Here is a 26444-nt window from a genome sequence, read left to right as displayed (position 1 = left end):
AAGCAGCAGAGACTGGAAAAGTTCAATGACTCAAAGACAACATCATGAACAACGCAGTTCTTTTATTTTGTATAAAATCTATTTGGTAACTGCAAATTTATACACAATCTGATAGATGTAGATGAAAATGAAATACAGCTTCTTGTGGGTGAATGACAGAAGACTTAAATCACATCAGTAACAGCTGGAGGCCCGAACTATCCGGACCATTGGCACTTTAAACAGGACATTTGGTTTAGGAGTGAAAAGGTCTCATTCATTCAGCTAAACATGTGTCTAAATATGACAGAAACCAGTGGTTATATAAGACCCAGATAAAACAGGACATTAGAAAGAAACGACGCGGTGGATCTGAGTTGTGTAACTTTCAGTAAACCAACAGCAGATGAGCAGCTAAACGCTGGGATGCTGCAAAGCTACAGGATCAAATAAATTACAGCTCTGAGGACCCTTCTATACCATATCTATACAAATAATTTATGTTTTTCACAGAAACAGCCTTCACCGTGCACCTAGAAACGATGCTGCAAAGTCCAATAGTTCCATACATGCTATCTGGAATAAAAGCTTCATAAATAAATACATATGTACAAAAACAGGCTTGATAATGTACAGGCACCTTTTTTCTTGTAAAACAACCTCTTTCTGACATTGAGCTAATCTTTGCTGAGCGTTCTACTTGACGGATCCTCCACCTTCCTCAGGTCTATCTCTACCTGCTCAGCCTCTTTTATTACCTCTAGGATCAAATTAATTCACTGCTGGTTGAGACACAAGCAGCGTTTTAGAGAAGATCACATCTTCTGGCCAATTTAAAAAGCCGCTGAGCTTCAGAACGAACAGACAGCAATAAAAAAAACTCCACACGCCTTGCATTTGCTCACACTCCAGGATTCCTCAGACTTTCCCTTCACTAAATGCTTCCACTGACTGCGTGACGTTCAGGAATGAACGGATAGATCTGATCAGACCTCATGTCTACACGTTCATCACCAACATCACCTAAAGCCCGTCTGGATGTCTGATTGTCATCTTTCAATGCAGTAAAAAATGAAAAGAAAAGGAAATTTAAAAAAGAGTGCATGAAAACTAAACTTTAGAGGAGTTTCTGAAGGTGACCAGCGTCTCCTGATCATCCAGAGTTTTCCAGCTTCTTAAACCGTCAGTCGATAACCTCAGCAGGCTGCAGAACTAAACTCCCACAGGGATCATACAGTAAATCTGTATTCAGAACATCTTCAGTAAACTTGTTCATGAACTAATAGATGGAGGCAGAATCAGGGAACGGGGAAATATTCCAGCTGCTCAGTGGATGTAGTGAATGAAACAACCCACCGGGGGTAAAATCAGCTGGAAATAGTTGACAGAGATCCTGTGTTGTAAAGTGGTTGATAGAGTCTATCCAGCCCTCCATCAAGAGTATAAAGATGACATTAGACTAATGAGTTACACTATAGACAATCTAGGATGCATATCTTTTTGGCATTTTGGAGCTTGACCCGTTGTAGGGGCTAAAGATTAAAATATTCTGACCACTTTTCATGAATCCATCTCCTACAGGTTCTAACTTATAGGTGGAGTCTGTGATTCTGCAGAAAGATTGAGGTGGAGAACAAACTCCAGTCCTGTTACAGTGGAACGTTCTGGTGGATTCATGGAGAGAATTACCTCCTAACCATCAAATAACTGCCCCATGGAAATGACACTAAAAATTTGACTTCATTTCTAATGGAGTTGCCAGTTTGTTATATATAAATATATATCCATTTATATATAAATATATGTTTATATAGATTTCCATCCTGGAGGACAGAGCAGTCCCACTGGCCCCTCCTGTGGCTCTATTTTCTGAACAAATTACAACAATGCAATCGTTTATCCATTCTGTGCTTCTCTTAGTCTGACTTTAAAAACAAGACGGTGACGCTCAAGGCTTTAATTAAAACTGAAATAAAATAAGATGCTGACCAGAGGATGAGTCAGTACAAACCAACGGAGCTGAAAGGTTTGTTCTGAGTCCCAAACAGCTTTAAAAACTGTGGATAGTTCAGCATAAGATTAATAAAAAACACAGAAAGGTTAGTCACTGATGAGTTCAACAGTAAATCTGTTTGATGGTTCCTGAGGAGAAACATGGACTGAAACATCACACCAGAAAGGTTTTAGTCATCTGTAGGAGCGTACCTGAGCATTCTTCAAGTGGCTGCTGTTACATGGAAACCGCGTGTTACTGGCGGATAACACGCATGTAGTGGCTTTATCTCTGTTAGTCACGTTCACAGAACCTGCCACAGCCACAGAAACACTTTGAGAAAAGCAAACCGATGGGGCCGACACAAGGCATTCTGGGAACAGTAGTGCACTGCCGAGTTCCACCCTGGAACCTGAATGATTGATTGATTGATTCCATCACTGTCTTCTTCTGCATCTCAGCTTCTGAGCTCCTTCTGGTCAAAGACGATCTGGCCGGCCAGGTAGATGGCGACGGCTCCGAAGATGGCAGAGCAGGCGATGTAGGCGGTGACGGACTGAGCAAACTGAACGATCATGCCCATGAAGAGGGTGGGGAACACCTGAGAGAGCAGAAAGGTGCTGTCTAAGATGGCGAAGTCCAAGCCCACGCCACGTTTCTCGTAGCCCAGCTCGGCCTCGTCTGGCTCGGAGGAGCTGTGAGACGAGCCGTTCTGGTTCTGAAGGCCGGGATGGACCTCATAGTCGTGGCTGAAGAAGGCATGCTGGTAGGGGTTGTGGTTCAGTCCTCCCTCCTCTTCCACTGCAGTCACATACACAGAGTCTCGCTTGGCTGTTACACCGTTTTTATATATGCTTTTGGTTATCCTTTTTGGCATGTAGACCTGAAAGGAGACAAAAAGAAGCCAGCTGAATCAATAATGCAGATTCCGTCCACATGCTGTCATTCTCAGTCCTTCCTGTTCTCACCTCCTTCTCCTTGTGGTAGTGGCAGGTCAGAGTGTAAGGCAGCGTCTGCAGCGTTGCGTACGCATAGCCGGTCAGAGCTGCCATCACAGTGACCAGGACAACACTTTTGGACAGGCAGATGACCAAAGCAGAGGCCGTGAAGCTCACCATGCTGCTCAGGTAGACCCGTCGGGACCCAAAATGACGAACCAGATGGCTCAGAACCAGAGAGAAGAAGGTTGAGGTAGCACATTGCAGGAACAGACCCAGACTGCCCATACGGATTCCTGGAAGAAAAACGAAATCAGTATTCCGACCACAGCAGCCAATGAACAATGACTGCAGTCCAATAGTCTGTTTCTTAGGAATGTTCCTGAAGAAAATGACCTGAGAGTGTGACAGCCATGGTAAGAGCTGCTCAGTAAGGTGCTTCGCTTAGTGTAGGACACACGGGTTCATCCTTTAGGAGATAAAGGAGTTAATACCCTAACCCTTTAAATCAATCAATAAATACTGATCCATAATTCCTTCCAGCAGCAACACTCAAAGCAAAGTAGCGTCCAGGACAGAACTATGTCCCTGTTAATTACTAAAACAATGGAGGTACGTTTGAATTTATGCCGTTTCTTCCTACAACAGTTCCCTCCCATCAGTCCGTGACCTCGTGTTGTTTTCTGTTGAGGTCAAACAAAAGTAGCAGATAAAGAGAATTCACCCAGCGCCTAACCCTAATCCTTATCACTTTACAAACCATCAGACGTGTTGAAGTGACTCCATTCATGTCCTTCTATGGACACATCCAGGAAAAGGTGCACAGAATGCTCAACCAGAACTGAGCCAGAAAACCTTCTGTTGGTCCAGAAACAGGCAGGAACAGATGTGGTTCAGAGGGACTAGCATGGACTATCAGCAACATTAACCCCAGATTAATCCGCTCCATGTTTACTTCCTGTCCCAGTCAGACCACATTAGCATCCAGACAACAAACCTCTGGATGAAGCCTCTCCGACTGACCACGGTGGAATTTAACGTTTTTACAACAGAGGAAAAGTCACAGACCCCTCCACAAAATGAGGTTCATTGTGGAGCTTTCCTTCCTTATTCACTGCATCAAACCAGATGACTAGATAGATAGATAGATAGATCAATAGATCGATAGATAGATAGATAGATAGATCCTTTATTGATCTCACAGCGGGGCATTTCACAGATTACAAGTGAGTAAGTGGAAGATTGTGATCATGTGATGCATCCTGTTCTAGCAGCTCATAGAGTTCCCGATATCGTAGCTCACAGGAAACACTTGTTGAACCATTTAAAATAATAAATTAATGTTTGGTTAGTTTGTCCTTTTGAACTGTTTATTTAGTAGACAGAAATATGATCAAACTGACTGAATCTCTTCACAGTGGTCAGAAATGGCAGCAAAACCAGATGTCCATCAAGGGATTTTCTATCTCATGGGACTATTCTCTGTTCAGTAAAGTTCCAAGCTTATCCCTATGTATGTTTTACTCCTTAAGTATTTTGTAAACGGAGTATTAATGTGTGAACGCTGAAGTGATTCCATCTCCAGACTGATCTTTATTCCAGCTTCTATGGTGGTGATCTCCACTACGTTAACAGCGTGGGTCAGACTAACGTATGAGGATCATATCACTCCTGGAAAGAAAAGCTGCTCAGCCCACTTTACAACCACTACAGCAGCTAATGAGGACTGAAATTCAAGCCCAGAGAGATATGGGACTGAGCTGCTGAATCTGTGCACAGGAAAACTGCTGCTGTCTGGGAGGATTACTGTACCTCTGGTTTGAGCTTTACAGATAAATGCTTCACACTGCAAACCTCCCAGCAGGAAACATGAGCACAGAAACAACAGCAGTCACTGTTAAAAGCAGGTAGAATGTACCTGCAGCTACAACCAAAGCAGAGAAACATCTGAATGATCCAAGAACATCCGCTGTGTTTCACATTCAACAAACCAAACTCAGAAACTGTGTTCTTTGGGTCTACCTGGCTGAATGAACGTGTTCTTTGTTACGATTCCTCACATTAATTCTTAGTGAGTGTGACATTCCTCCTGGTCCAGCAGAGACAGAGCAAAGTAAACAGAGTAGAAAGCAGGTGGACAGAGAGAAAAAAAAGGAAAGTGGATGGATAAAAATGTCAAATTAAAGTGGGCAAAAGGTTTCAGAGTAAAATGGATTGGAAGCCAGGTGAAAGGATAAAATGTGGAGGAAGGAAGAAGGGAAGCTGAAGCATAAAGTGAAGGTAAAACAGGTTAAATTTTTTATTTTTTTTTAAAAACGCCAAAAGAACGATGGGAGACAGGATGGAAGAAGTCTGACTGAACAATAAACCAAAAGGAGGATCAACACTTCACTCAGTCACTATGGTCAGAAATGTGAAACTTCTCAACAGGAAAAGATGTCTGCTTCACATGTTGACTTCATTCTTTCTCATTCCCTGTCTGGTGAAATAAACCTCAGAAAGACGTCTTCTCAGACGTCTTCTCAGCCTTCAGACCATCTGCAGGTTTGCAATATTCTTAAAGCTAAGCATTTGCATAGTTAAAGAAAAATGTCATGCAAGTGTCTCCAGGATTAGTGACAGTCATCTACAGAGCAGGAACAGGAAAGGATAAAGACTGAGGATTTGTTGACAGTTTCTGAAGAGCAGCAGTAGAAAATGATGCTTGAAATGCAGAAATGAAATGTTCACAATCTAATGGGAAGTGGTAAAGACTCATCATTCAGTACTTTAGCTCCACTAGAAACACATCGAATGCAGCAGAAACAGGTTCTGTCCCTGTGGCTGAAGGACGAGAGTACATCTAGTGCAGCTCTGAGGACATCAAAGTCCAGCTCTGAGGACATCTAGTCCAGCTCTGAGGACATCTAGTCCAGCTCTGATGACAACTAGTCCAGAGTGAGGACATTTAGTCCAGCTCTGAGGACATCTAGTCCAGCTCTGAGGACATTTAGTCCAGACTCAGAACATCTAGTCCAGCTCTGATGACAACTAGTCCAGACTGAGGACATCTAGTCCAGCTCTGAGGACATCTAGTCCAGCTCTGAGGACATCTAGTCCAGCTCTGTGGACATCTAGTCCAGCTCTGAGGACATCTAGTCCAGCTCTGAGGACATCTAGTCCAGCTCTGAGGACATCTGGTCCAGGTCTGAGGAGGGTTTGGGTTAAGATCTAAGATCATCACGTCCTCCATCTGACCAGTCCAACTAAAGCTGATGATCTCTAGCCCTGCTTGGTGATGCCATGTTGTAAAATGAAGGATAAATGAATAAGCAACTCCATCTAGTGTGAAACTAACCTGCAGAATGACTGAACAGACTGACCTTCATCGTATCTCTCCCTGGACAGACTTCCTGGTGGAGCACTCGGCACGCCCTCATACAGACCTTCCCCCACGAAGTCTGTGTAGAAGAGCATGAAGGACATGACGGCCATCCAGCTACAGAGCTGGGCCACGCACAGCTGCCTCATCACTCGTGGGACATGGCAGTAGCTCCTGTAGAGGGCCGGGGTCATGGACCAGCATGTCCTCAGGAGGCACAGCAGAGGTCCAGACTTCAGCAGCCTCAGCTTACACCTGAGCAGATAGAAGCAGGAGCGCGGCACGCCGCACTGGCCAGCCTCCAGCACCCCGGAGCCCGACCCCAGTAAAGATCCTGATCCTGCAGAGCTGCTGCTGGAGCACGGGGATTCCTCCGACACCTTCATGGTGATCAGCACGCTGGAGATGAAGATGAGGATGAGGAGGGAGAAGAGGCACTCGGCCTGGCCTCCCAGGTAAACGGAGAGCAGACCGCGACTCCAGTCCAGAGCAGGCAGGAGATAACCCACGCAGCCTCCCAGGCTGACCATGAAGGAGAACATAGCGAAGGCCTGATCCTCCTCGTCCCGGTACAGGTCTGACAGAAGAGCCTCTAATGGGGTGAAGCACACCTGTCCACAGAAGTCCAGGAGCCCCACGCCCAGGATCAGGAAGCCCACCTGGAACACACATCAGAAAGTTAGAGTTAATTTATTCATCTCTCAGCTGAAAGACACAAGGAGTGACCTCCAGCTGGTTCCTCCTGGTTCTCCTGGTTTCTCCTGGTTCTCCTGGTGCACTCTATAGGTAGGAGGTATTTCTGTGCCTTTTTTAGCCATTCTTATAGAGAACAGAGAAGAGAGAGAGGAAACATGGAGGATACAGTTGGAAAGGATCAGCTGGAACCCAGGGCCGCTGCTTTGAGCACTAAAGCTCCAGCTGATGGGTCTACAGCTCCACCTGTAGAGCTACCTGGAGGCCTCCAGGTAGAATTATAAAAAAACAAACAGCCAGCTTCCTACCTGCAGGGTACGCCCACCCCAGGCAAAGAACTCTGCCAGGATGTCAGCATTGGGGATGATGAGAAGAGCCAGGAGGACTCCCAGGGACAGCAGCCAGATGAAGGGCCGCCTCCGGCCATAACTGCTGTTGCAGTGGTCACTGGCAGAGCCAATCAGAGGGATGAACAGGAGGCCGAGGACCGGGCCGATACCTGCAGGAACAGCAAGAATACTCAGAGGAAGGACACAGTACACACCAGACAAACAGCACTAGGAATGTATGAAGTAAAACATGGATTTTCTTTGCCAAACACTGCATTCCAAAACCCTGACTGCATTTCTACTCATGTTTACCCACCAGATATTCACTGTAGCCTTTCTAAAGTCTCTGTTTAGCTACTAACAGCTACCTCTGGTGTTTCCAGCCTGTCTTCAGCTCGTCCTTGTACTGACCTACCAAGCAGAGAGCTGCATGCTTCCCTGTTCCATCATCACTAGCTGCTGCTGATGGTTGCTACAGATGGCCTACTGCCTGAAGGTAGCAGCTCATCCTCCACACGTGACCGGTCTGGTTAATTAGAACACGCTGGGCGTTCACATACAGACACATGAAGTATCTGAAATCATCCCATCCCGGGGCAAGCTTTTACATTTCAAGTACACTGTGGAGTTTTTATTCTAGTCAGGGACGATGCTGTATACATTCAGGGCTTCTCATCTAAAGGCTTTTTGTCAGTTCAGGCCTGTCCTTGTGCACATGCTCGCAGACCATAATATGCAAACAATAAAAGGATCTGCTCATCAAACAAACTTACACAGCATTCAAGCATAAGAAGAACACAAAATCCATTCTGGTCTTTGTCTAGTTTAACTCAATCTCAGAATGACGGCCTGAAGGTTTTGATGGAAAACTGGAGCTAAGAATCCAAGAAACAGACGAACAGACAGCAGAACGGGATGGATCAACTGACTGCAGCCAGACATTCATCTCCTGCTGCAGCTGTGGAAGTCCATCAGAACAATCCTCAGCATCAAAAGTTGGAAGAATTACCATCTCTGTCTTCTCAGCAGCTGCTCAGTCCTCAATACAGCACACTAACCCTAACCCTAACAACACACTAACCCTAAAAACACTCTAACCTGAACAACACACTAACCCTAACAACACCTAACCCTAACACTAACCCTAATGTTAGAGTACAAGAGATGGCTTTCCCCTCGGCCGTTATCCATTATCTATGTCCCTCTGCTTCAGTTTCCAGCCTCCTTCTCCCGACGACAGCGGATCTTGGTTGACAAATTAAATGAAAAAATCAAGAAGCAAGGTGGCTGGGAGAGCCTTCACATCGGCAAAACTGACTTTGAGAGGGACCTTTCAGATTTGGCCTGGACAACTGATTCTGCGGACTGAATTCTGGAAGACTGGTTTAACCAATTGGACCTGTAATTATGACTTCTGTTCTCCACAGATTATATGAAATATAATGACCTGGAACTTTGAACTTTTAATCTTTTACAGGGTGGAACGATCTCTGAGGACTATAACACTTTCTTTTACAGATTTTACTAATAATGCTACCTGGATTGTAAATATTGTGTTATTATGGTGTAATGCATGTTTCATAACTTGCTTTTTTTTCATTTTAAGGTCTTCATGAGTTGCGGACTTTTATTGTTGCATGCTGTACAAAATTTGCACTTACCCAATCAGTCCTTGTTCCACCAGTTATTTTTGTTATTTATTTAATTATTTATTGGATTTTTAGGATTGTAACCTTATCATTCCCATTTTCTAAACTCAACCTTCTCCCTTATTTATTTTTTTTAACCCTACCCCTTCCATCTCCTAACCTTAACCCCCCTTCCCCTTTAGTCTTTTTTCCCTCACCCATCCTATTCCTTAATCCTAAATCTCCCTCCTTATTTATTTATTTCTAACGCTACCCCTCCCATTTCCTAACCCTAACCCCCCCATAGTTTTTTCTACCCCTACCCCTTCCATTCCCTAACCCCAACCCCCCTCCCCTATATTTTTATTTTTTTGAAACTTTTTTAAAATTTTAATGATTTTATAAAAATTTAACATTTGAACAGAAGGCAGAGATTAGCTCACCTGGATGGTTACAGGACTTTAGATGCAGAGACCTGACTTCAAGCCCCGAGGGCGACTTTCTTACTTGGACCACATTTTCCATTCTGGCATCCCATAGGGTTGAAATCAAGGATTAAAACCATGGGAGAAATAGCTCACCAGGTAGGACGTCAGCCCTTGGAGCAGAGGACCCAGATTCAAGCCCCAATGGTAGCTCTGGTCCCGTGGTATCCATTCCTAGCTGGGTTTAAATTAATGTAACTTGGGTTTTTAACTTGATCCTAACATTTTTGAAACTCATGATTTTTTAGTCAAATTAATTGGTTTTAGTACTTTTTAAATTTATTTTCGATTTTCTTACTTTTAATGGAGGGTTAGCTAACCCTAACCCTAATCCTAGCACCAAAAAGCCTGACACGACTACTTTGGGAAATTTGCTCTAAGTTTCCACCAGACACAATATCTATCTTCATTCAAATAACTCTCCGCCACTCCATTATAATGCAGGGAGATGAGAATTAGGCCGAGCTGCTTTCAGATTGGCTCACAGTTTTGGAAGAACTCTACAATGAAATCATTTTTCTTTATATCACCAGCAGCTGTTGCAGAAACTGAAGCGTAAAAGTGTAAATTGTTAAATGTTTAGGCTTGAATAGAAAGTTCTGCACACGGAGTCTTCTTCTATCTACCATCTGTAGTCACAAGAAGATGAAGAGCAGCCTTCAGACAGGACCATGGAGATGGACTCAGGATAAAGCTGCTATTCACACCACTCAGAAGTAAATTCAGTTAAAGTGTACAGATATACATACACCATTCGGGCGATGTCTGGCACTAATCCAGAGCACCAAGACGACCTAGGATTTAAAAAAACCATGTCCGTGATTCCATTTGCATTGTAGAGGCTTCCACATAGTTTTGGTAAATTCTTACTATAGATAGACTGAAAAGTCTGAGGCGAGTGAGCCAAAAATACACCAGCAGAGGCCAAAGTGAATTACATGTTAGCGAGACATAATGCTGCCTATCGTCCAGAACATCTGCTGCTGCACGAGGCACAATATCTGTCCACAGCAAACCACCCTTCATGGTTCCTCACATAATCCACAGATACACTATATTGCTAAAAGTATTCGCTCACCTGCCTTGACTGGCATATGAACGTAAGTGACATCCCATTCCTAATCCATAGGGTTCAATATGATGTTGGTCCACCCTTTGCAGCTAGAACAGCTTCAACTCTTCTGGGAAGGCTGTCCACAAGGTTTAGGAGTGTGTTTATGGGAATTTTTGACCATTCTTCCAGAAGCACATTTGTGAGGTCACACACTGATGTTGGACCAGAAGGCCTGGCTCTCAGTCTCCACTCTAATTCATCCCAAAGGTGTTCTATGGGGTTGAGGTCAGGACTCTGTGCAGGCCAGTCAAGTTCATCCACACCAGACTCTGTCATCCATGTCTTTATGGACCTTGCTTTGTGCACTGGTGCACAGTCATGTTGGAAGAGGAAGGACCAGCTCCAAACTGTTCCCACAAAGTTGGGAGCATGGAATTGTCCAAAATGTCTTGGTATGCTGAAGCATTCAGAGTTCCTTTCACTGGAACTAAGGGTCCAAGCCCAGCTCCTGAAAAACAAGCCCACACCATAATCCCCCCTCCACCAAACTTTACACTTGGCACAATGCAGTCCGAAAAGTATGGTTCTCCTGGCAACCACCAAACCCAGACTGGTCCATCAGATTGCCAGATGGAGAAGCGTGATTGGTCACTCCAGAGAAGGCGTCTCCACTGCTCTAGAGTCCAGTGGTGGCTGCTTTACACCACTGCATCCCACGCTTTGCATTGCACTTGGTGATGTATGGCTTGGATGCAGCTGCTCGGCGATGGAAACCCATTCCATGAAGCTCTGTGCTGAAGCACTGTTCTTGAGCTAATCTGAAGGCCACATGAAGCTTGAAGTCTGCAGCGATTGACTCTGCAGAAAGTTGGCCACCTCTTGGCACTATGCTCCTCAGCATCCACTGACCCCGCTCCGTCAGTTTACGTGGCCTACCACTTGGTGGCAGAGTTGCTGTCGTTCCTACACACTTCCACTTTCTTATAATACAGCTGACAGTTGACTGTGGAATATTTAGGAGCCAGGAAATGTCACGACTGGATTTGTTGCACAGGTGGCATCCTATCACAGTTCCACGCTGGAATTCACTGAGCTCCTGAGAGCGAGCCATTATTTCACAAATGTTTGTAAAAGCAGTCTGCAGCCTAGGTGCTTGATTTTATATACCTGTGGCCATGGAAGTGATAGGAACACCTGAGTCTGATTATTTGGATGGGTGAGCGAATACTTTTGGCAATATAGTGTATAATGGAATGCAGAAATGTTCAAAAAAAAGCTTTGTACTTTGTATGACTAAAGTGGTTGACACGGTTTTGATTTGAGTTGGATTTTGCGTTTTCCACCTGTTGCTCCTTCTAACCAAGACAACAGATCTGTGAGGGAAAATGTGTGCTAGCAAGCAGAAAGATTCATTCAGTGAAGTCCTGGTTTTTCACTGTCTGATCCGATCTGTAGTACAAGAACATTAAGAAGCAACACTCCAGAGAGGGCCTCTTCCTCAGGCAATTTTCTCTCCTGCTGCCTTTCAAATAGCACCTGATTACCATGCCAACAAAACAACAGGTGATTCAGCCACTAATTTCTGTGAAGCCCTCAATTATGTCTTTATGACCTGAATGGGAAAGAAGAGAAGAGCCCTGAGGCTCCATCCCACCCCCAATCGCCTCTAAAGTGGCTTCCACTGGACCCGGTCACATATCAGTTCACTAAAACACTCCTGGGAGACGACGTTCTGATACACAAAACTTCTCAAGAAGTTCAAGCTGTTATCAAAGTGAATTTACTTCAGTTTTATGTAACCACAGCAAGCACAGCATCCAGACTGTTGAAGATAAAATGATACTTTTTGATAGGCCTCATAACGATAGATGGATGGATAATGGATGGATGGATGGATGGGTGGGCTGCACAGTGGCGTAGTGGTTAGCACTTTCGCCTTGCAGCGAGAAGGTCCCTGGTTCGCGTCCCGGCTTTCCCGGGATCTTTCTGCATGGAGTTTGCATGTTCTCCCTGTGCATGCGTGGGTTTTCTCCGGGTACTCCGGCTTCCTCCCACAGTCCAAAAATATGCTGAGGTTAATTGACTACTCTAAATTGCCCGTAGGTGTGAATGTGTGAGTGCTTGTTTGTCTATATATGTAGCCCTGCGACAGACTGGCGACCTGTCTAGGGTGTCCCCTGCCTTCGCCCGAGTCAGCTGGGATAGGCTCCAGCCCCCCCCGCGACCCTAGTGAGGATTAAGCGGTGTATAGATGATGGATGGATGGATGGATGGATGGATGGGTGGATGATGGATGGATGGGTGGATGGATGGATGGATGGATGGATGGATGGATGGATGGATGGATGGGTGGATGATGGATGGATGGATGGATGGATGGATGGATGGATGAATGGGTGGATGATGGATGGATGGATGGATGGATGGGTGGATGATGGATGGATGGATGGATGGATGGGTGGATGATGGATGGATGGATGGATGGATGGATGGATGGATGGATGGATGGAATCCACGGATGGATGAATAGATGGATGGATGGATGAATGGATGGATAGATGGATGAATGGATGCATGGATGTATGAATAGATGGATGAATACATGGATGGATGAATAGATGGATGGATAGATGAATGGATGGATGGGTGGATGGGTGGATGGATGATGGATGGATAGATAGATAGATAGATAGATAGATAGATAGATAGATAGATAGATAGATAGATAGATAGATAGATGATGGATGGATGTATGGATAGATAGATAGACAGATAGATGGATGGACGGACGGACGGACAGACAGATAGATAGATGATGGATGGATGTATGGATGGATGATGGATGGATGGATGGACGTATAGATAGATAGATAGATAGATAGATAGATAGATAGATGGATAGATGGACAGAGACATATAGCTATGAAAATCTATCCTCTGAAACATTCATGAGAAACATTATGGTTACGTATGTAGTCATTAAACGGACATAGGTTAGATAGCTAAATCCCAGCTTTCCCGCAGAGTGCATGTGCAAATGTGCGTGCATGTGACCGAGCCCAGTCCTACCTTTGCCTTTCATGTTTAATGAATGCCTTGTCAGAAAAAGACAGAATGTGCAACCAGAGGCCCAGTAATTAGACCCCTCCTCCAGGCTTACCTAGCACCATGGTCATGTAGCGCTCCTCCACTCCGGCCTCCAGCAGCAGCGGTGGCACGTATGTGATCCCAGCTGCCACACAGATCTCCAGGCCACAGGTCAGGGAGTTCAGCAGGACGAGACGCCACTGAGACCTCCATCCAGGCATATTTACGGGGGCCGGCTCGCCTTTCCTCCCCTCTGGGACAGCCGCTACTGGGAGGGCCGGGGGCTGGGGGGGGAGTGTTGGGAGGCAGATGGAGGCCCAGTGGGACCGGAGGCCTGTCGGGGAGGGACAGCAGCAAAGACACGTGGATGTCTCAGACGACCCAGAGGATTCATCCTCTTGTCAGCATTCTGGAACTGAAGACGAGGAAATGAGTTTAGAAAGGTTCAGATGCGACCCACAGCTTTCTGCAGGGCGTTCGCATGTCATTAGGACTGTCAGGACATGTGAGTCAGGGCTCTGGCATGCCGTGTTAGACGGGTCATCCCCAGGTTACTACACCTGGATGCATAGGGAACGTCAGCAGTGACAGCTTTCTCACAGCACAATCTAATCCATGCAGATTCCACAGATTTTCCAGGAACATGGAAACAGCTCTAACAGTTTAACGCAGTGATAGAGATGTTTTCTCTGCTCCTCAGCTTCAGGAACAACAACAGACCGACCAGGAGATGAGTCAGCTGGAGAGAGGGAGCAAAACGTTTAGCACAAGAGTTCTTTATCCCGGTGCTGTTTTACTTACTTTATTCAGGGATTTAAAGAAAGAATCAAAGTTTTAATCTCCCTTCTTTCTCCATTTTACTTCTCCTTGGTAACACCAGTATTAGTGGGTGGATCTAGAATCCTCCCTTCCCTCGGCTGACCTGTCATTATGTGTATTATTAAGCTCTGATTGCAGCTTTAGTCACATTGGAGAGTCCTCCTTCCACAATCTTTCTGTGGATTACTACTATTGTTGAGCTGAATGCTCGAGACAGTCTCTGGCACCTGAGAAGACATTCACTGGAGAAAAAGTAGAAAACTGGAGGCTAAATCAAGTCTCTGGTGGAAGGGATGATGTTATACAGTAGAATATGCTAGAGTTAAGTCATCTACAGTGCTGCCAGGATGATTCATTTCAAGTTGAGCTGCATCCACACATGACTCCAAGACAAACTAAGGTGAACCACAACAGCTGTCTCCTTCTTATTTTCTGCATACTGGCAGAGAAGTCAACCACGCCTTAAGGGGATCGTTTTTCCAGTGACAATACCTGACATTCTCCATGACAAGCCTTGTTGTAAAGATACCAAGTGCTCATCCTATCCCTATCCACTCCTAATCTGCTCCACCCTGCTGGGCTGATTCTATTCTGATCCATTTGAAAAAAGGAAAGTCCAGATAAAAGAAGATAAAGCATCTTTTTACCTGCAATAAACTTTATTAGAAACACAAAATATTGGTGAATAAAGATCTAAAACGTTTCAGTTACCTGGAATTGTAAGTAAAAGGACGGTGTGCAGGAGTTCTCTCTTCTCTTACCTATGGACATCTCCTCCTACACACCTGTCTACCAGAAACTGGAGGTGTGCATTAGCCTTTACTGTCAGAAACCAAAAGCACAAAATGAGCCAAATAAGGCAGTCTTCTGCTGACTGAAGGGTCAAAGGAATGGCTTTAATTCTGAATTTTACACAAACTGAAAGATTTACCCTGAGGAGAAGTATGGGAGGCAACAAGTCCTCGTGAAATATATCACTGCACTGCTTCTAAGCTCAGAGAGTAAAAATAAAATTAAAAAAAAAAAAAAAATCCAAGATAGCCATTATCGTCATCATCCACCAATGAGGCGTGTTCTTTTAAAGCAGAGGGGAAGAGCAAGAACGGTCAGAACAGCCGCAAACATAAAAACAACAAGGTGCTATATTTGCATTTGGTGTGAAATTTCTCTGCCAATGCTGCCCATCTGTTCTCTCCCAGCAAACAAAATGGATGTCATCAGCTCTAACAGGACTCGGTTCTTCACAGAAATGTGCTCAGCTGTGTGTTCAGCCAGTATTTCAATGACATGTGCATTGTTCAATTAAAAAAAACCTCTTCCATTGGGAAACGTGTCAAAAAAAAGCAGATACAGCAGCTAAACAGAAGACATGCTACCTTCTAAAGGAATCAGAGGCTCGGGGCACTGCGACTCGTCCATCTAAAATCTCTTGTGCCGTCTTTATAATCGAAGACGTTAACTGAATGTCATCACCAATGCCATCAGAGTTATCAGGCATTCATACATTCCCATCTCAGTTATTAAGAGGCTCTTTGAGAATCTGGAGGACAATGCCACAGTGTTAGCAGGCCAGACCGACCAGGTCACTGAGGGAGAGGACCATTTCACACCCGTCACATCTCATTCCCACCAGCCTGGGCACACTGAAAGACACCCATCAGGGGACCAGCCTTTGCCCCCTCGGCCCGTCTGGACGCTACAAACCCCTACCCACAGACTCTCTGACCGTCTCCTCTGCATTTCTTCCTCATCCTCCCTCCACCGTGAGGTCAGCTTCATCTCTGACCTGCATTCTAAGAGGACCTTTTTGACATATCTGCCCACGACTGGCAATGCCGCTGTGGTTCTGACTCTCAGCGTGAAGCTTTCTGCTGCAGCTGATTCTCCTGTCAGACTTCTCACTGAAAACAGAAGGGTCCCCAGTGGCACGAAAAGACAAATCTGATTTGTCTACCTGAGCAGCCACGGCTGTCTGAATGCAGTCAGATTCCAGCGTTTAGTAAATGGAATGGTTGCTTAAGTCTTGACCCGATTAGCATTGGTGAGTCAAAATTAATGAATAGCTTTTCTCTCTTGTTCTTTAAAAGCCAGTTCAACTGCTTTCACTGTATTAGACATCAACTGCTTTATCAGCTGCTGTTTTCTTTAACTCCTGCATCATCTACACAAACAACTCTACAGCCTAAACTATAAGTTAAACTTTTTAATGCCTTCAGAGGCTGCAATAAAACTCAGATTTAACACATTCTGAAAGAAAGTGAGGCAAATGTTTCCTTGGATCATTTGTACAAATGTGCAAAGAACCATTTGTGTGTATTCACCCCAAACAGACAATTTACCAACTGTTCATTAGCTGTTTGCAAAGTAGAAATAGATGATTCAACCATGTGTATGTGCTTCTGTTCAGCTCCAACTCAGAGCTCATCAGAAATCTGGCTGTTTTTCTGCTGCTGACTCTCAATCTCCTCTCATCTCCACACATTTATGAAGAACCTTCAGAAAGCCCTGGGGTTTGTGCAAATTTAAGTTGAAACAGTTTTATTACATGGAAACGTCTGAGTCAGTTATCACTGCTCCCAGCCAACTCACGTCTAATTACGTCGTTTGAATTGTGCAAATGTCTGAAAACAGTTGTGTTTGAAATGATTACATCAATAAATGAAGCAATGCCTTTCAAAATTTACACTGTAGATACTTTAGTCTATATACTGCAACACCCAGACAACATTTCAGTCTGTTTGCACTGAGTAGTCAACAAAAGAGATTAGCGCACGAGGATGAGCCGAGGGAAGCCTCTGTCCAAACCAGAGAATGAAGCCTTAGGGAGGAAGTGCTATCATACTGGCCCATGAAATAGCACCACAATGGAGAGCAGCAGAGTTCAGCCCAGCAGCCTCCAGTGATCAACGGGCCGATAACCCTAACCCTCCAGTGATCAACGGGCTGATGACCCTAACCCTCCAGTGATCAATGGGCCAATAACCCTAACCCTCTAGTGATCAATCGGCCGATGAACCTAACCCTCCAGTGATCAACAGGCCTATAACCCTAACCCTCCAGTGATCAACAGGCCGATGACCCTAACCCTCTAATGATCAACGGGCCGATGACCCTAACCCTCCAGTAATCAATGGGCCGATGACCCTAACCCCCTAGTGATCAATGGGCCGATGACCCTAACCCTCCAGTGATCAATGGGCTGATGACCCTAACATCTCCGCTCACTGGAGGCCTTTTGTACTGAGGTGAAAGGGTGAACAGGAGGGAATCCAAACGCTAATGAGTTTTCATTCAACCTTGATCAGGTGTGTTTACATTTATTTCATAGAGCAGTCAGAATCTTAATTAGGTTTAATTAACAGCCAGTGAGAAGGTACTTCTATTCAGCAACATAGAAACATTTATTTTACTACAATTACTGACGCTCTGCCAGTTTCTGTTCCTTCTCTAATCCACTCACCCATGGCTAAAACTCTTGCTGAAGCACAATGAGAGGTTTAAAAATTGCTTTTCAAATTGGAAAAAAAAACAAACAAAAAAACCCATGACATTAGTTTTGTACGTGGAATTATTAATGGAGCCCTGTTTGTTTTACCTGCATTATGATCCTGAATCTGTCTGACTTCCCTTACTTACAGAGACAAAATGGTAAAATGTCACATCAGGGAGTCAAAACATAAATTAGCAGCTGTATAATTTTAATCAAACAGACTCAGCTGACCTTTCACAACAATCACATTCAGGAAGTTTCCCCTCGCTTGGCTGAATGATAGCATCTAAGAATCCTTCATGCCATTACAGAGCTGAAACCCTCCTATTATTTATAAGGAAGGGACTTTTATCCTGCACATTTCAAACATTTGCACCTTTGGCCTTCTGTCCAGAATCAAGACGGTGTGAGAAAATTTAAACCAAATAAAATAATGAGCAACAAAGGAGTCAGTAGTGAAAATGATACTCACCGACCAACGAAGCTGAAAAGGCTCATCTACAGACTAGTACTGCTGAAAACTGAGCATCTAATCTATTTTAAAGGCTGTTTGCTCTTTATTCAATCACAGTAAATCTGCACCAACACTTTGACCACCTGCTTCAACAAGAGTCTCTTTTTATAAATCCTGTTTCATTCTGTTCCCTCCTCTCTCCACCTCCTCCATTATTCTCCTCCCTTCCTCCCCTCTTTCTGAGGCTCTGCCCATGAGGTGGGAATTGGGAAAATCCCAAAGCACTTGAAGAATCCTGCTGGTTGCTGTCTGTCTGTATCTGTCTCAAAAATGACTTGTTTCCCCTCAAGATTTGTCTGAAAGGCAAAAATTCAGACCAAAGCTGAAACCTTGATCCAAGATGGCCACGTTTACATGAAGTTTTTTAATTCGGAATTATTATTTCGGAATTAACTCATTCGGACTTAAAGTTTTGTGCTTTGCGTTTACATGGAAATATTAATTCCGAATTAAGGTTTACATGGACCGCACGTTTATCCCCTTCCTTAATTCCGCTTTAATGCTTGGGCATTGGAAAGGATTCTGATTGGACAGGGAGTGGACGTGACGTATCCCTGTTTACTGGAAGAAAACAAACTCCATTTGCCACAGCATTTCTCTTCCCCAACAACATGGAGGAACAACTAATAAGCAAGCTTTTCGCTTTGCTTTTTATTGTCGTTTTGAAACAGCAACTCGACATTGGCGTACTACTTCTGTTGCGTCACTTGAGAAGGAGAAGAGAGATAGAATACCAGAGAAGGGAGGCAGATGACCAAGCTGTGTACGTCGCTACGTCATCGCTACGTGAAGAGCCAAGCATGCGCAGAATGACCGGAATTAACTAAAGCGGAATTAACTGTATACATGAATAGAACGTACACAGGAATTAGTTTTTTTCGGAATTAACATCGGAATAAACCAGGCAGTTTATTCGGAATTAAGTTTATTCAGAATTAACTTTTTAATTCGAAATTAAGTGTTTACAAGGAGATTTTAAAGCAGAATTAACTTTAATTCCGAATTAAAGAGGAATTAAAGGTCTCATGTAAACGTGGCCGATGTGAAGTTTACAGAACCTGTGTTGAACAGCAGGAGAGAAAGAGGAAACAAAGAACAACTTGATATCATCTAACACCCCACAGCGAGGCCACTCCCCCACCATCTATAACCACCCCCTAAAGGTTCTGGATTATACCCCCTGACCCAGCATCTGTAACCACCCCCTAAAGGTTCTGGATTATACCCCCTGACCCAGCATCTGTAACCACCCCCTAAAGGTTCTGGATTATACCCCCTGACCCAGCATCTGTAACCACCCCCTAAAAGTTCTGGATTATACCCCCTGACCCAGCATCATGTTCAGCTGCCTATCAGGGCAGGGGCAGTTATCCACCCTCTGATTACCTTGCTTCTTCCAGAGAAGACTTAGTGAAGCTCCAGGAGGACTTCCTGTAGACGGACTCCCCGAACCTCCTCCTGGTTCACCGGCTCAGCCAGCAAAGAAAGTGTTTTTGAGTAGACACACACACGCACACACACGCACACGTACACACACACTACTAGCCTGCAGACCGGCCCTCTAGAGAAAACCTTTTAATTTGATAACAGAGAGAGGAAGAGTGGAGCACCATGGTGGGGAGTGGGGTGTTAGTGGGAGGGTAGTGGGTATTGGATGGTGGTAGTGGGTAGTGGGTGGGGTGTTGAGTAATGTCATTAGACTACGACTGGCTTTAAGGAATCTCCAGAGCGGGGAAGCGGCTGCTGGCAGAACTCTGCCTGGAATTAAGACTATTTTGAGAATCCCGTTGTGGAAAAACTCATTCAGACTGTCCTAACGTACCGAGAATGTTTCCTCCTCTCCAACATTTTGGTTTAGATATATTTAGAAGTCAGAACACTGCCCTTCCTTTGAAATAGTTGGCAAATGTAGATTTTCTCATTGGTGTGTAATTACCCACCCGAAGTCTCAATATGACGTTTCACAGCCAACAGTGGTCTAATAATTAACTGAGAGCAAAAGTTTTTCACTGTGAATCTAGGAAACAGTATGGAAGTCAGAATAATGAGATATTCACAGACAGAAGCAGCCCAGACACCTCAGAACCTCCAGTTCCAGACATTCCAGACCCTAATGTTCTCCAACCAGCAGACAGCTCTGTCTACATGTTTCTCTGCTCCCCCATCAGCTGATACTACAAAAATAAAACTTAGTGTGAACTTTCTCCTTTGTTTCTGTGCTGCATGGTGTTTCTATTGTTAACAGAATAAGAGTCCAGCTCTGGCTACAGATGCAGTCCAACAAGGCTTTAATTCCATGGTAGCCTTTTCCAAAAACCCAGCATGCCCATAATAAGCTCCAACACACCACTCTCTGCTTTGATAAACCAAGGAAACCCAAAAAGAGCATCAGGAATAAACTCTAGGACCACTACAGTCCTGGCACAGCAGCAGGGACCCAATAAAGCATAAATGTCACCCACATTACACACAGCACCAAGGATTGGATGAAGGATCAATCAGTCACTGAGAGCCTCCACAGCAAATTAACCTTTAAGTAAATACGTGATGGAGATGCTTAAACACGTGTAATAGATTTTAAACATGTACAGCTTCACAATTAGCACTGCTCCAATGACCATCTCCAGGAGTTATCTACACCAGGACAGAACATAGCTGGTCCATCTAGTCCCTCATCAGGGTTTTACTTCTACTCAGCCATCTGTTGCACAAGAACCTTCACAGCTGCCACAAAATCATAAATAATTAAAATTAAATTATGAAATGTTAAAGCTGAGAGGCACAGTGTTACATCCCATAAAGGACCAGTCATAGACGCTCCAGAGAGAAGATGATCAACTCAGAGCAACCAGGAAAACAACAAGTCCAGTTTGAACAGTTTCCCTCCAGAGTTCCTCCACAGAATCTGGTTTCCAGTGTGCTATGGGATATCTCTCTGGTATTATCATGGGTTACTGTCAGTTTTAGCATTCAATGAATCTCAGAAATCTGGGAAAAACAGAAGCAACTACCACAGTGGAGTTTAAAGCAGTTTACATTCATGTCAGTCCAGAATACTCACATGGAGGGAAAACTTTGAAGGACGTGAATAAATAAACATCAAAGATTAGTTTGACCAAGTCAGCCTCTGATGAAATATGGTAACAATCTGATTTATGGCTTTGAATATTGGCCAGAACATTATGAACGCACAATGAAGCTGACCTTTGGGATATATAACATCATCGCTTTATCGCTTTAATAATTTGTCAAACTTAGTCCAGAAATTCTTGAGGTTTGTGAGTTCACATTAACCTCAACCTTTCTCTACCAAATTCTAATCAGGTAACCCTCAAGTCCAAATCTGAAGGAATTCCCTCAAGGTGTTTGGCAGATATCACGTTTATAAGAATAGAAGGACGGATAACAGAATGCTTCAGTCATGATTTCACTGATTGGAGGCATAAACCCCCCAGAAGGCTGCTATCCTTTAACATAGTGAAGAAAAACAACTCAAGCAGCTCTGGAACAGAACAGCAGCTCTAGCGAGGGCGTCAAAAAACATGAATAAAAATAAAGCTTCAGGAAAAAATAAAAGAACAAAACATTCTAAAGTTCTCAACATGTATATGAACATAAGGAAAAACTGCACATAGAACCAGACAAGCAGAAGTGTAGCTTTACGTACAGTTAAATTACCGACAAGTTTTCATCAGATTCATAAATAAATAACAGAATCCAACATCTGGACCAGCTGTAACCTGCAAACAGAGAGGAATAATCATCTGACATTAGGGCTAATGGACTTCATACATACTGTATATATCCTCTACTGGAAGAGGCTGTTTAAATCTGTATAAATGGCTCAGAACTAAAGTCAAGCTTTGGGCGTTTGGACAAAGAAGGTCATCTATTGGTCAGATCAGCAGAAAGCAGACAGGAAGCTGGAAACAAAAATCCTTCAGAGATCAATGAGAATGACCAGATCCCACTGGTTCACAGATCATTCAGAGCAGTCCAGGTACAGAGAGAGCCCCAAGGAGCCCTGAGGAGCCCCAAGGAGCCCCAGTGAGCCCCGAGGAGCCCCAAAGAGCCCCGAAGAGCCCCAAGGAGCCCCGAGGAGCCCCAAAGAGCCCCAGTGAGCCCCGAGGAGCCCCAAAGAGCCCCGAAGAGCCCCAAGGAGCCCCGAGGAGCCCCGAGGAGCCCCAAAGAGCCCCGAGGAGCCCCAAGGAGCACCGAGGAGCGCTGAGGAGCCCCGAGGAGCCCTAAACAGCCCCGAGGAGCTCTGAAGAGCCCCAAACAGCCCCGAGGAGCCCCAAGGAGCCCCGAAGAGCCCCAGTGAGCCCCGAGGAGCCCCAAGGAGCCCAGAGGAGCCCCGAGGAGCCCCGAAGAGCTCCGAGGAGCCCCAAAGAGCCCTGAGGAGCCCCAGAGAGCCCCGAGGAGCCCCAAAGAGCCCCGAGGAGCCCCGAGGAGACCCAAGGACCCCCGAAGAGCCCCAAGGAGCCCCAAAGAGCCCCAAAGAGCCCCAAAGAGCCCCGAGCAGCCCCAAAGAGCCCCAAAGAGCCCAGAGGAGCCCCAAGGAGCCCCAAAGAGCAACGATTAATGCCTCAGTCAGACACACACAAACCAGATTGTAAAACACACACACAGTTTAAATCATCTCTAATAAACATCCTGCCGTAGTCAGGAAGAGTTCTGCTGCTGTAATCATATGTACCGTCGTCGCTCCTTCAGAAAACATAAAAGCAGCATTATAGAAACACAACAGGAAGCTTTTAGAGCGCTCCTATCGCTGTGTGCCCAAACCATAAATGCCGGCTAGAGAGGCAGAGGGCGACTCTGGGCCTTCTGATGGGGAAAACAAATGTCAATCATCAGCTCTGCCAACAAAAAGAAATGAACAATCAAGATAAATCTTTTCTTCCTTCATTTTAATCATGCCCCATGTCCTACAAACATGGCATCATTTACCATCAACACGGGTGGAACAGCAAATCCATTAGCTGTGTGTGTGTGTGTGTGTGTGTGTGTGTGTGTGTGTGTGTGTCATCAAAGGCCTCCCATGCATATTGACTTGAACCATGATTCTTTCAGAGCGTCTCACATATCTAAGGTCTCCTCCAGCAGCATCCCTTCAGCCGCTACATGAAAGAACGCTGGTGTCGGATAATAATATAATATACTAACCCTCCCATTCACAGACAATCTTCAAAGAAGCTAAATCAAGTTGGAAAACCTTTCTGTCCCTTTGGATCGCTGTTTCCTGGGAATCTAAGTAGAAATCAGGAGGAGGCTCATTCAGAATTCTGGCGTTAAACGCCTCATCAGATTCACCTTTTCTACATCTTGTAATTTTACTCACTCTAGGGCTTCAGCGACTGGCAGAGGGACTCAAAGAGAGAGGGAAAATATCTGTAGCAAACATCTGACTGAGTCCTGCTCCCCATGGAGAACGTCTGAGGACCAGAAGGTCTGTGGACCAGAAGGTCTGAGGACCACAGTGTCTGAAGACCAGAAGGTCTGTAACATTCTGTTACAGTTGTACAGTTTTTGAGCTGTTTTACCTGTTGCTAGGTAAAGCAGAAAGGTCCTGAAAGACCCAGAAAGGTCCAGAAAGGCCCTGAATTGTCCAGAAAGGTCTAGAAAGGTCCTGACAGGTTCTGAAAGGTACTGAAAGGTCCTGAAAGATCCAGCTGGAACTCGGTCCTATTAAAGGCACCTTTGGTGATTTTCTGATTCTTGTCCTTTTGTCTTGTGTTTGTTAGTCCAGAGGACATCAGTGGAGTGGGTTAGGGTTAGGTGGAGCTGACCTACTAGCTTCATGTTGCAGCTCTCTCTGGTACGATAAAAAGCTTTCTGCAGCGTTTGTCCTATCAGCAACGGATCAGCCAGTAAAACTTCAAAGAGACGTCCTGATTCCAGAAACCAACCATCTGAAGGGTAGGTTCAGACAAAAAGTGAATTTATGAGGTCATAGTTTGCACCTATCTGGAGATTTCATGAATCCAAATCTCTTTCCTGACATGAAATATGGAACATCTAGTAATTAAAGAACCATCCTTCAGTCATTCAGACATGTTTCTACAGCTTTATTTTATTATTTATTGTTTCTTACAGCTTTATTTTATTTATTGTTTTTTACAGCTTTATTTTATTATTTATTGTTTCTTCCAGCTTTATTTTATTATTATTATTTATTGGTTCTTACAGCATTATTTTATTATTATTTATTGTTTCTTCCAGCATTATTTTGTTATTATTTATTGTTTCTTCCAGGCTCACTGCAGAAGAGCTCCGATCTGCCCAGATAGCTGCTACCTAACAGGAAGTTAGAAGGTAGAGCTGCTTTTTCATTGTGGGAACTTCATGACCTGTAATCTAAAGCTTCCCATAATTTGACCCTCGTGAGGACCCATAGGTGGTGCTGTTTCATTCTGCTACAGACTGGGAGGGATGTGCAGAGGGACCAACAGCTCGTTGGTGAAGCGTATTTTAGGAGGTTTTATTTTATTTATTGGTCTGCCAAAGGTCCTTATCAGGAGGACAATTTAACAGTTCTTCAGACTTTAGCTCTAAATAAAGCGATCCATCCATTCATCCACCCATCCATCTATTCATCCATCCATGCATGCATCCATCCATCCATCCATCCATCTATGCATCTATCATCCATCCATCCATTCATCCAACTATGCATCTATCCATCCATCTATCCATCCATCTATTCATCCATCAAAATGAGCTTCTTATAGGAGGATCCACTGCTCGCTGTCAGCTACCAACACAGCCTCAGATCAGATTGAACAGCTTCTTATTTCTATTTAGTTTAGTGACTTTCTTTGCCTACTATATGAGAGAAGGCATATTTTTATCTGATGATGACTAATTTTGTTAATTATTGGACAGGTACCATCCCATGCAGGTAACTGTAGTTTCTCTTTATTCTCTATATAGTACAGATAGTTCTCTATTAATGTAAGACAGAAATAAGACATTTCAACAAAGTTTTGTGTTGGAGTTTGTGTTATTTTCATTTTTACTGACTATCAGTCTTCTTCATTAGAACATCAGTCATCCCCTCCTATAACTCAGCAGGTTCTGGTGTAAACTATGCTGTCTTATGGTGTTTAAATCTGGTTTAATATGCTCCTTTATAACTGGGAGTATCTCCAGATCTCTGTCCAAAAGGAGCTCTTCACTGCTTTTTGACATTAAAATATATTTTGAAGTCTTCAACGGAAGGTAAAAGGTCAGTTCCTGCTATGATTTTTGTAAATGAGATGATTGGTTATTTGATGAATCGGGAACAACATCAGTTCATCATAATCTGTGTCTCTCTGTCAACATCTGGATCAAACCTGTGAGACTGATATCATTCCTTAATGAAACCCAGACAGTGACATGTTAAAGACCAGGACAGAGAGGTGGACGTCTGAAGAACACAAATATTCAATATCCAGAGATGAAAAACAAAAAGGAGCCAGACTGGAAGAAAGTTAGAGAAACATGTGGAGTTCCCGATGAGTTCTCGCATCAGTCTGAAGAAAAAAACTGAAAACATAAAAACTATTCAGAAGTCAAACTGTTGAGACTAAAATGAGAGCTAAACCTCTCTGCATTCTGCCTGAAAACACCTCCAGACTTCCAAACCTAAATGACAAAGTACTGGACGGCATTCTGACACAACTAACTGGTCGTAGTCATATATTGTCTGAGTGCACAGGAAGAATGGATGCTTTTATAACTGAGTTTCCAAATGACAGGGAAGAAGAATATCAGCAGCCAGAAAATGAAACTACTTCTACACTCCCATCATTTACTAAATGTTTTTTAGAAGATGTTGGCAGATTCCACCCTTTGTGTGAGAGTGCATTCAAGTCTGAATGACAAAAATACAGAGCAGCAAACTAGGATTAAAGAGAAAAGCAGTCGGCCAGCGAGCCACTAGAGAACTGAAGCGCTACCAGTTCACCCACACGGCTTCGCCACGCCGCGATGCCACACTGATCCTGACAGTAAGTCAGCCGTGCACGTCAACCCCAACGCTGTCCACAGACCTTTATTTATCTATTTAACCTTTACTGTAACTGTCAGG

The 26444-nt window shown here is 44.2% G+C and overlaps 1 protein-coding gene across 4 annotated transcripts in view; it reads right to left on the bottom strand.

Annotated features, from left to right (window-relative positions):
• Window positions 1-42: 42 nt before the first annotated feature.
• The window catches only part of slc45a3 (solute carrier family 45 member 3), a 31203-nt gene continuing 4801 nt past the window's right edge, over window positions 43-26444 (bottom strand). Inside the window, exons 1-6 of one of the 4 annotated variants that reach the window (XM_055008699.1) lie at window positions 18329-19438; window positions 13621-13881; window positions 7273-7463; window positions 6273-6930; window positions 2941-3206; window positions 43-2855 (exon numbers count right to left, since the gene is read on the bottom strand). In XM_055008699.1, the coding sequence (XP_054864674.1) occupies window positions 2430-2855; window positions 2941-3206; window positions 6273-6930; window positions 7273-7463; window positions 13621-13768 (1689 nt within the window). In that variant the 5' untranslated portion in view covers window positions 13769-13881; window positions 18329-19438 and the 3' untranslated portion in view covers window positions 43-2429. Of the gene's footprint in view, window positions 2856-2940; window positions 3207-6272; window positions 6931-7272; window positions 7464-13620; window positions 13963-18328; window positions 19439-26444 lie in introns of those variants that run through there. The other 3 variants (XM_035950636.2, XM_023275667.3, XM_023275674.2) reach the window with 3 other exon arrangements.

This window comes from Amphiprion ocellaris, chromosome 3, assembly GCF_022539595.1.
Source record: "Amphiprion ocellaris isolate individual 3 ecotype Okinawa chromosome 3, ASM2253959v1, whole genome shotgun sequence".
Lineage (NCBI taxonomy): Eukaryota > Metazoa > Chordata > Actinopteri > Pomacentridae > Amphiprion > Amphiprion ocellaris.
Note: the sequence above shows the minus strand (reverse complement) of the source record. Positions and strands in the feature narration are given on the sequence as shown.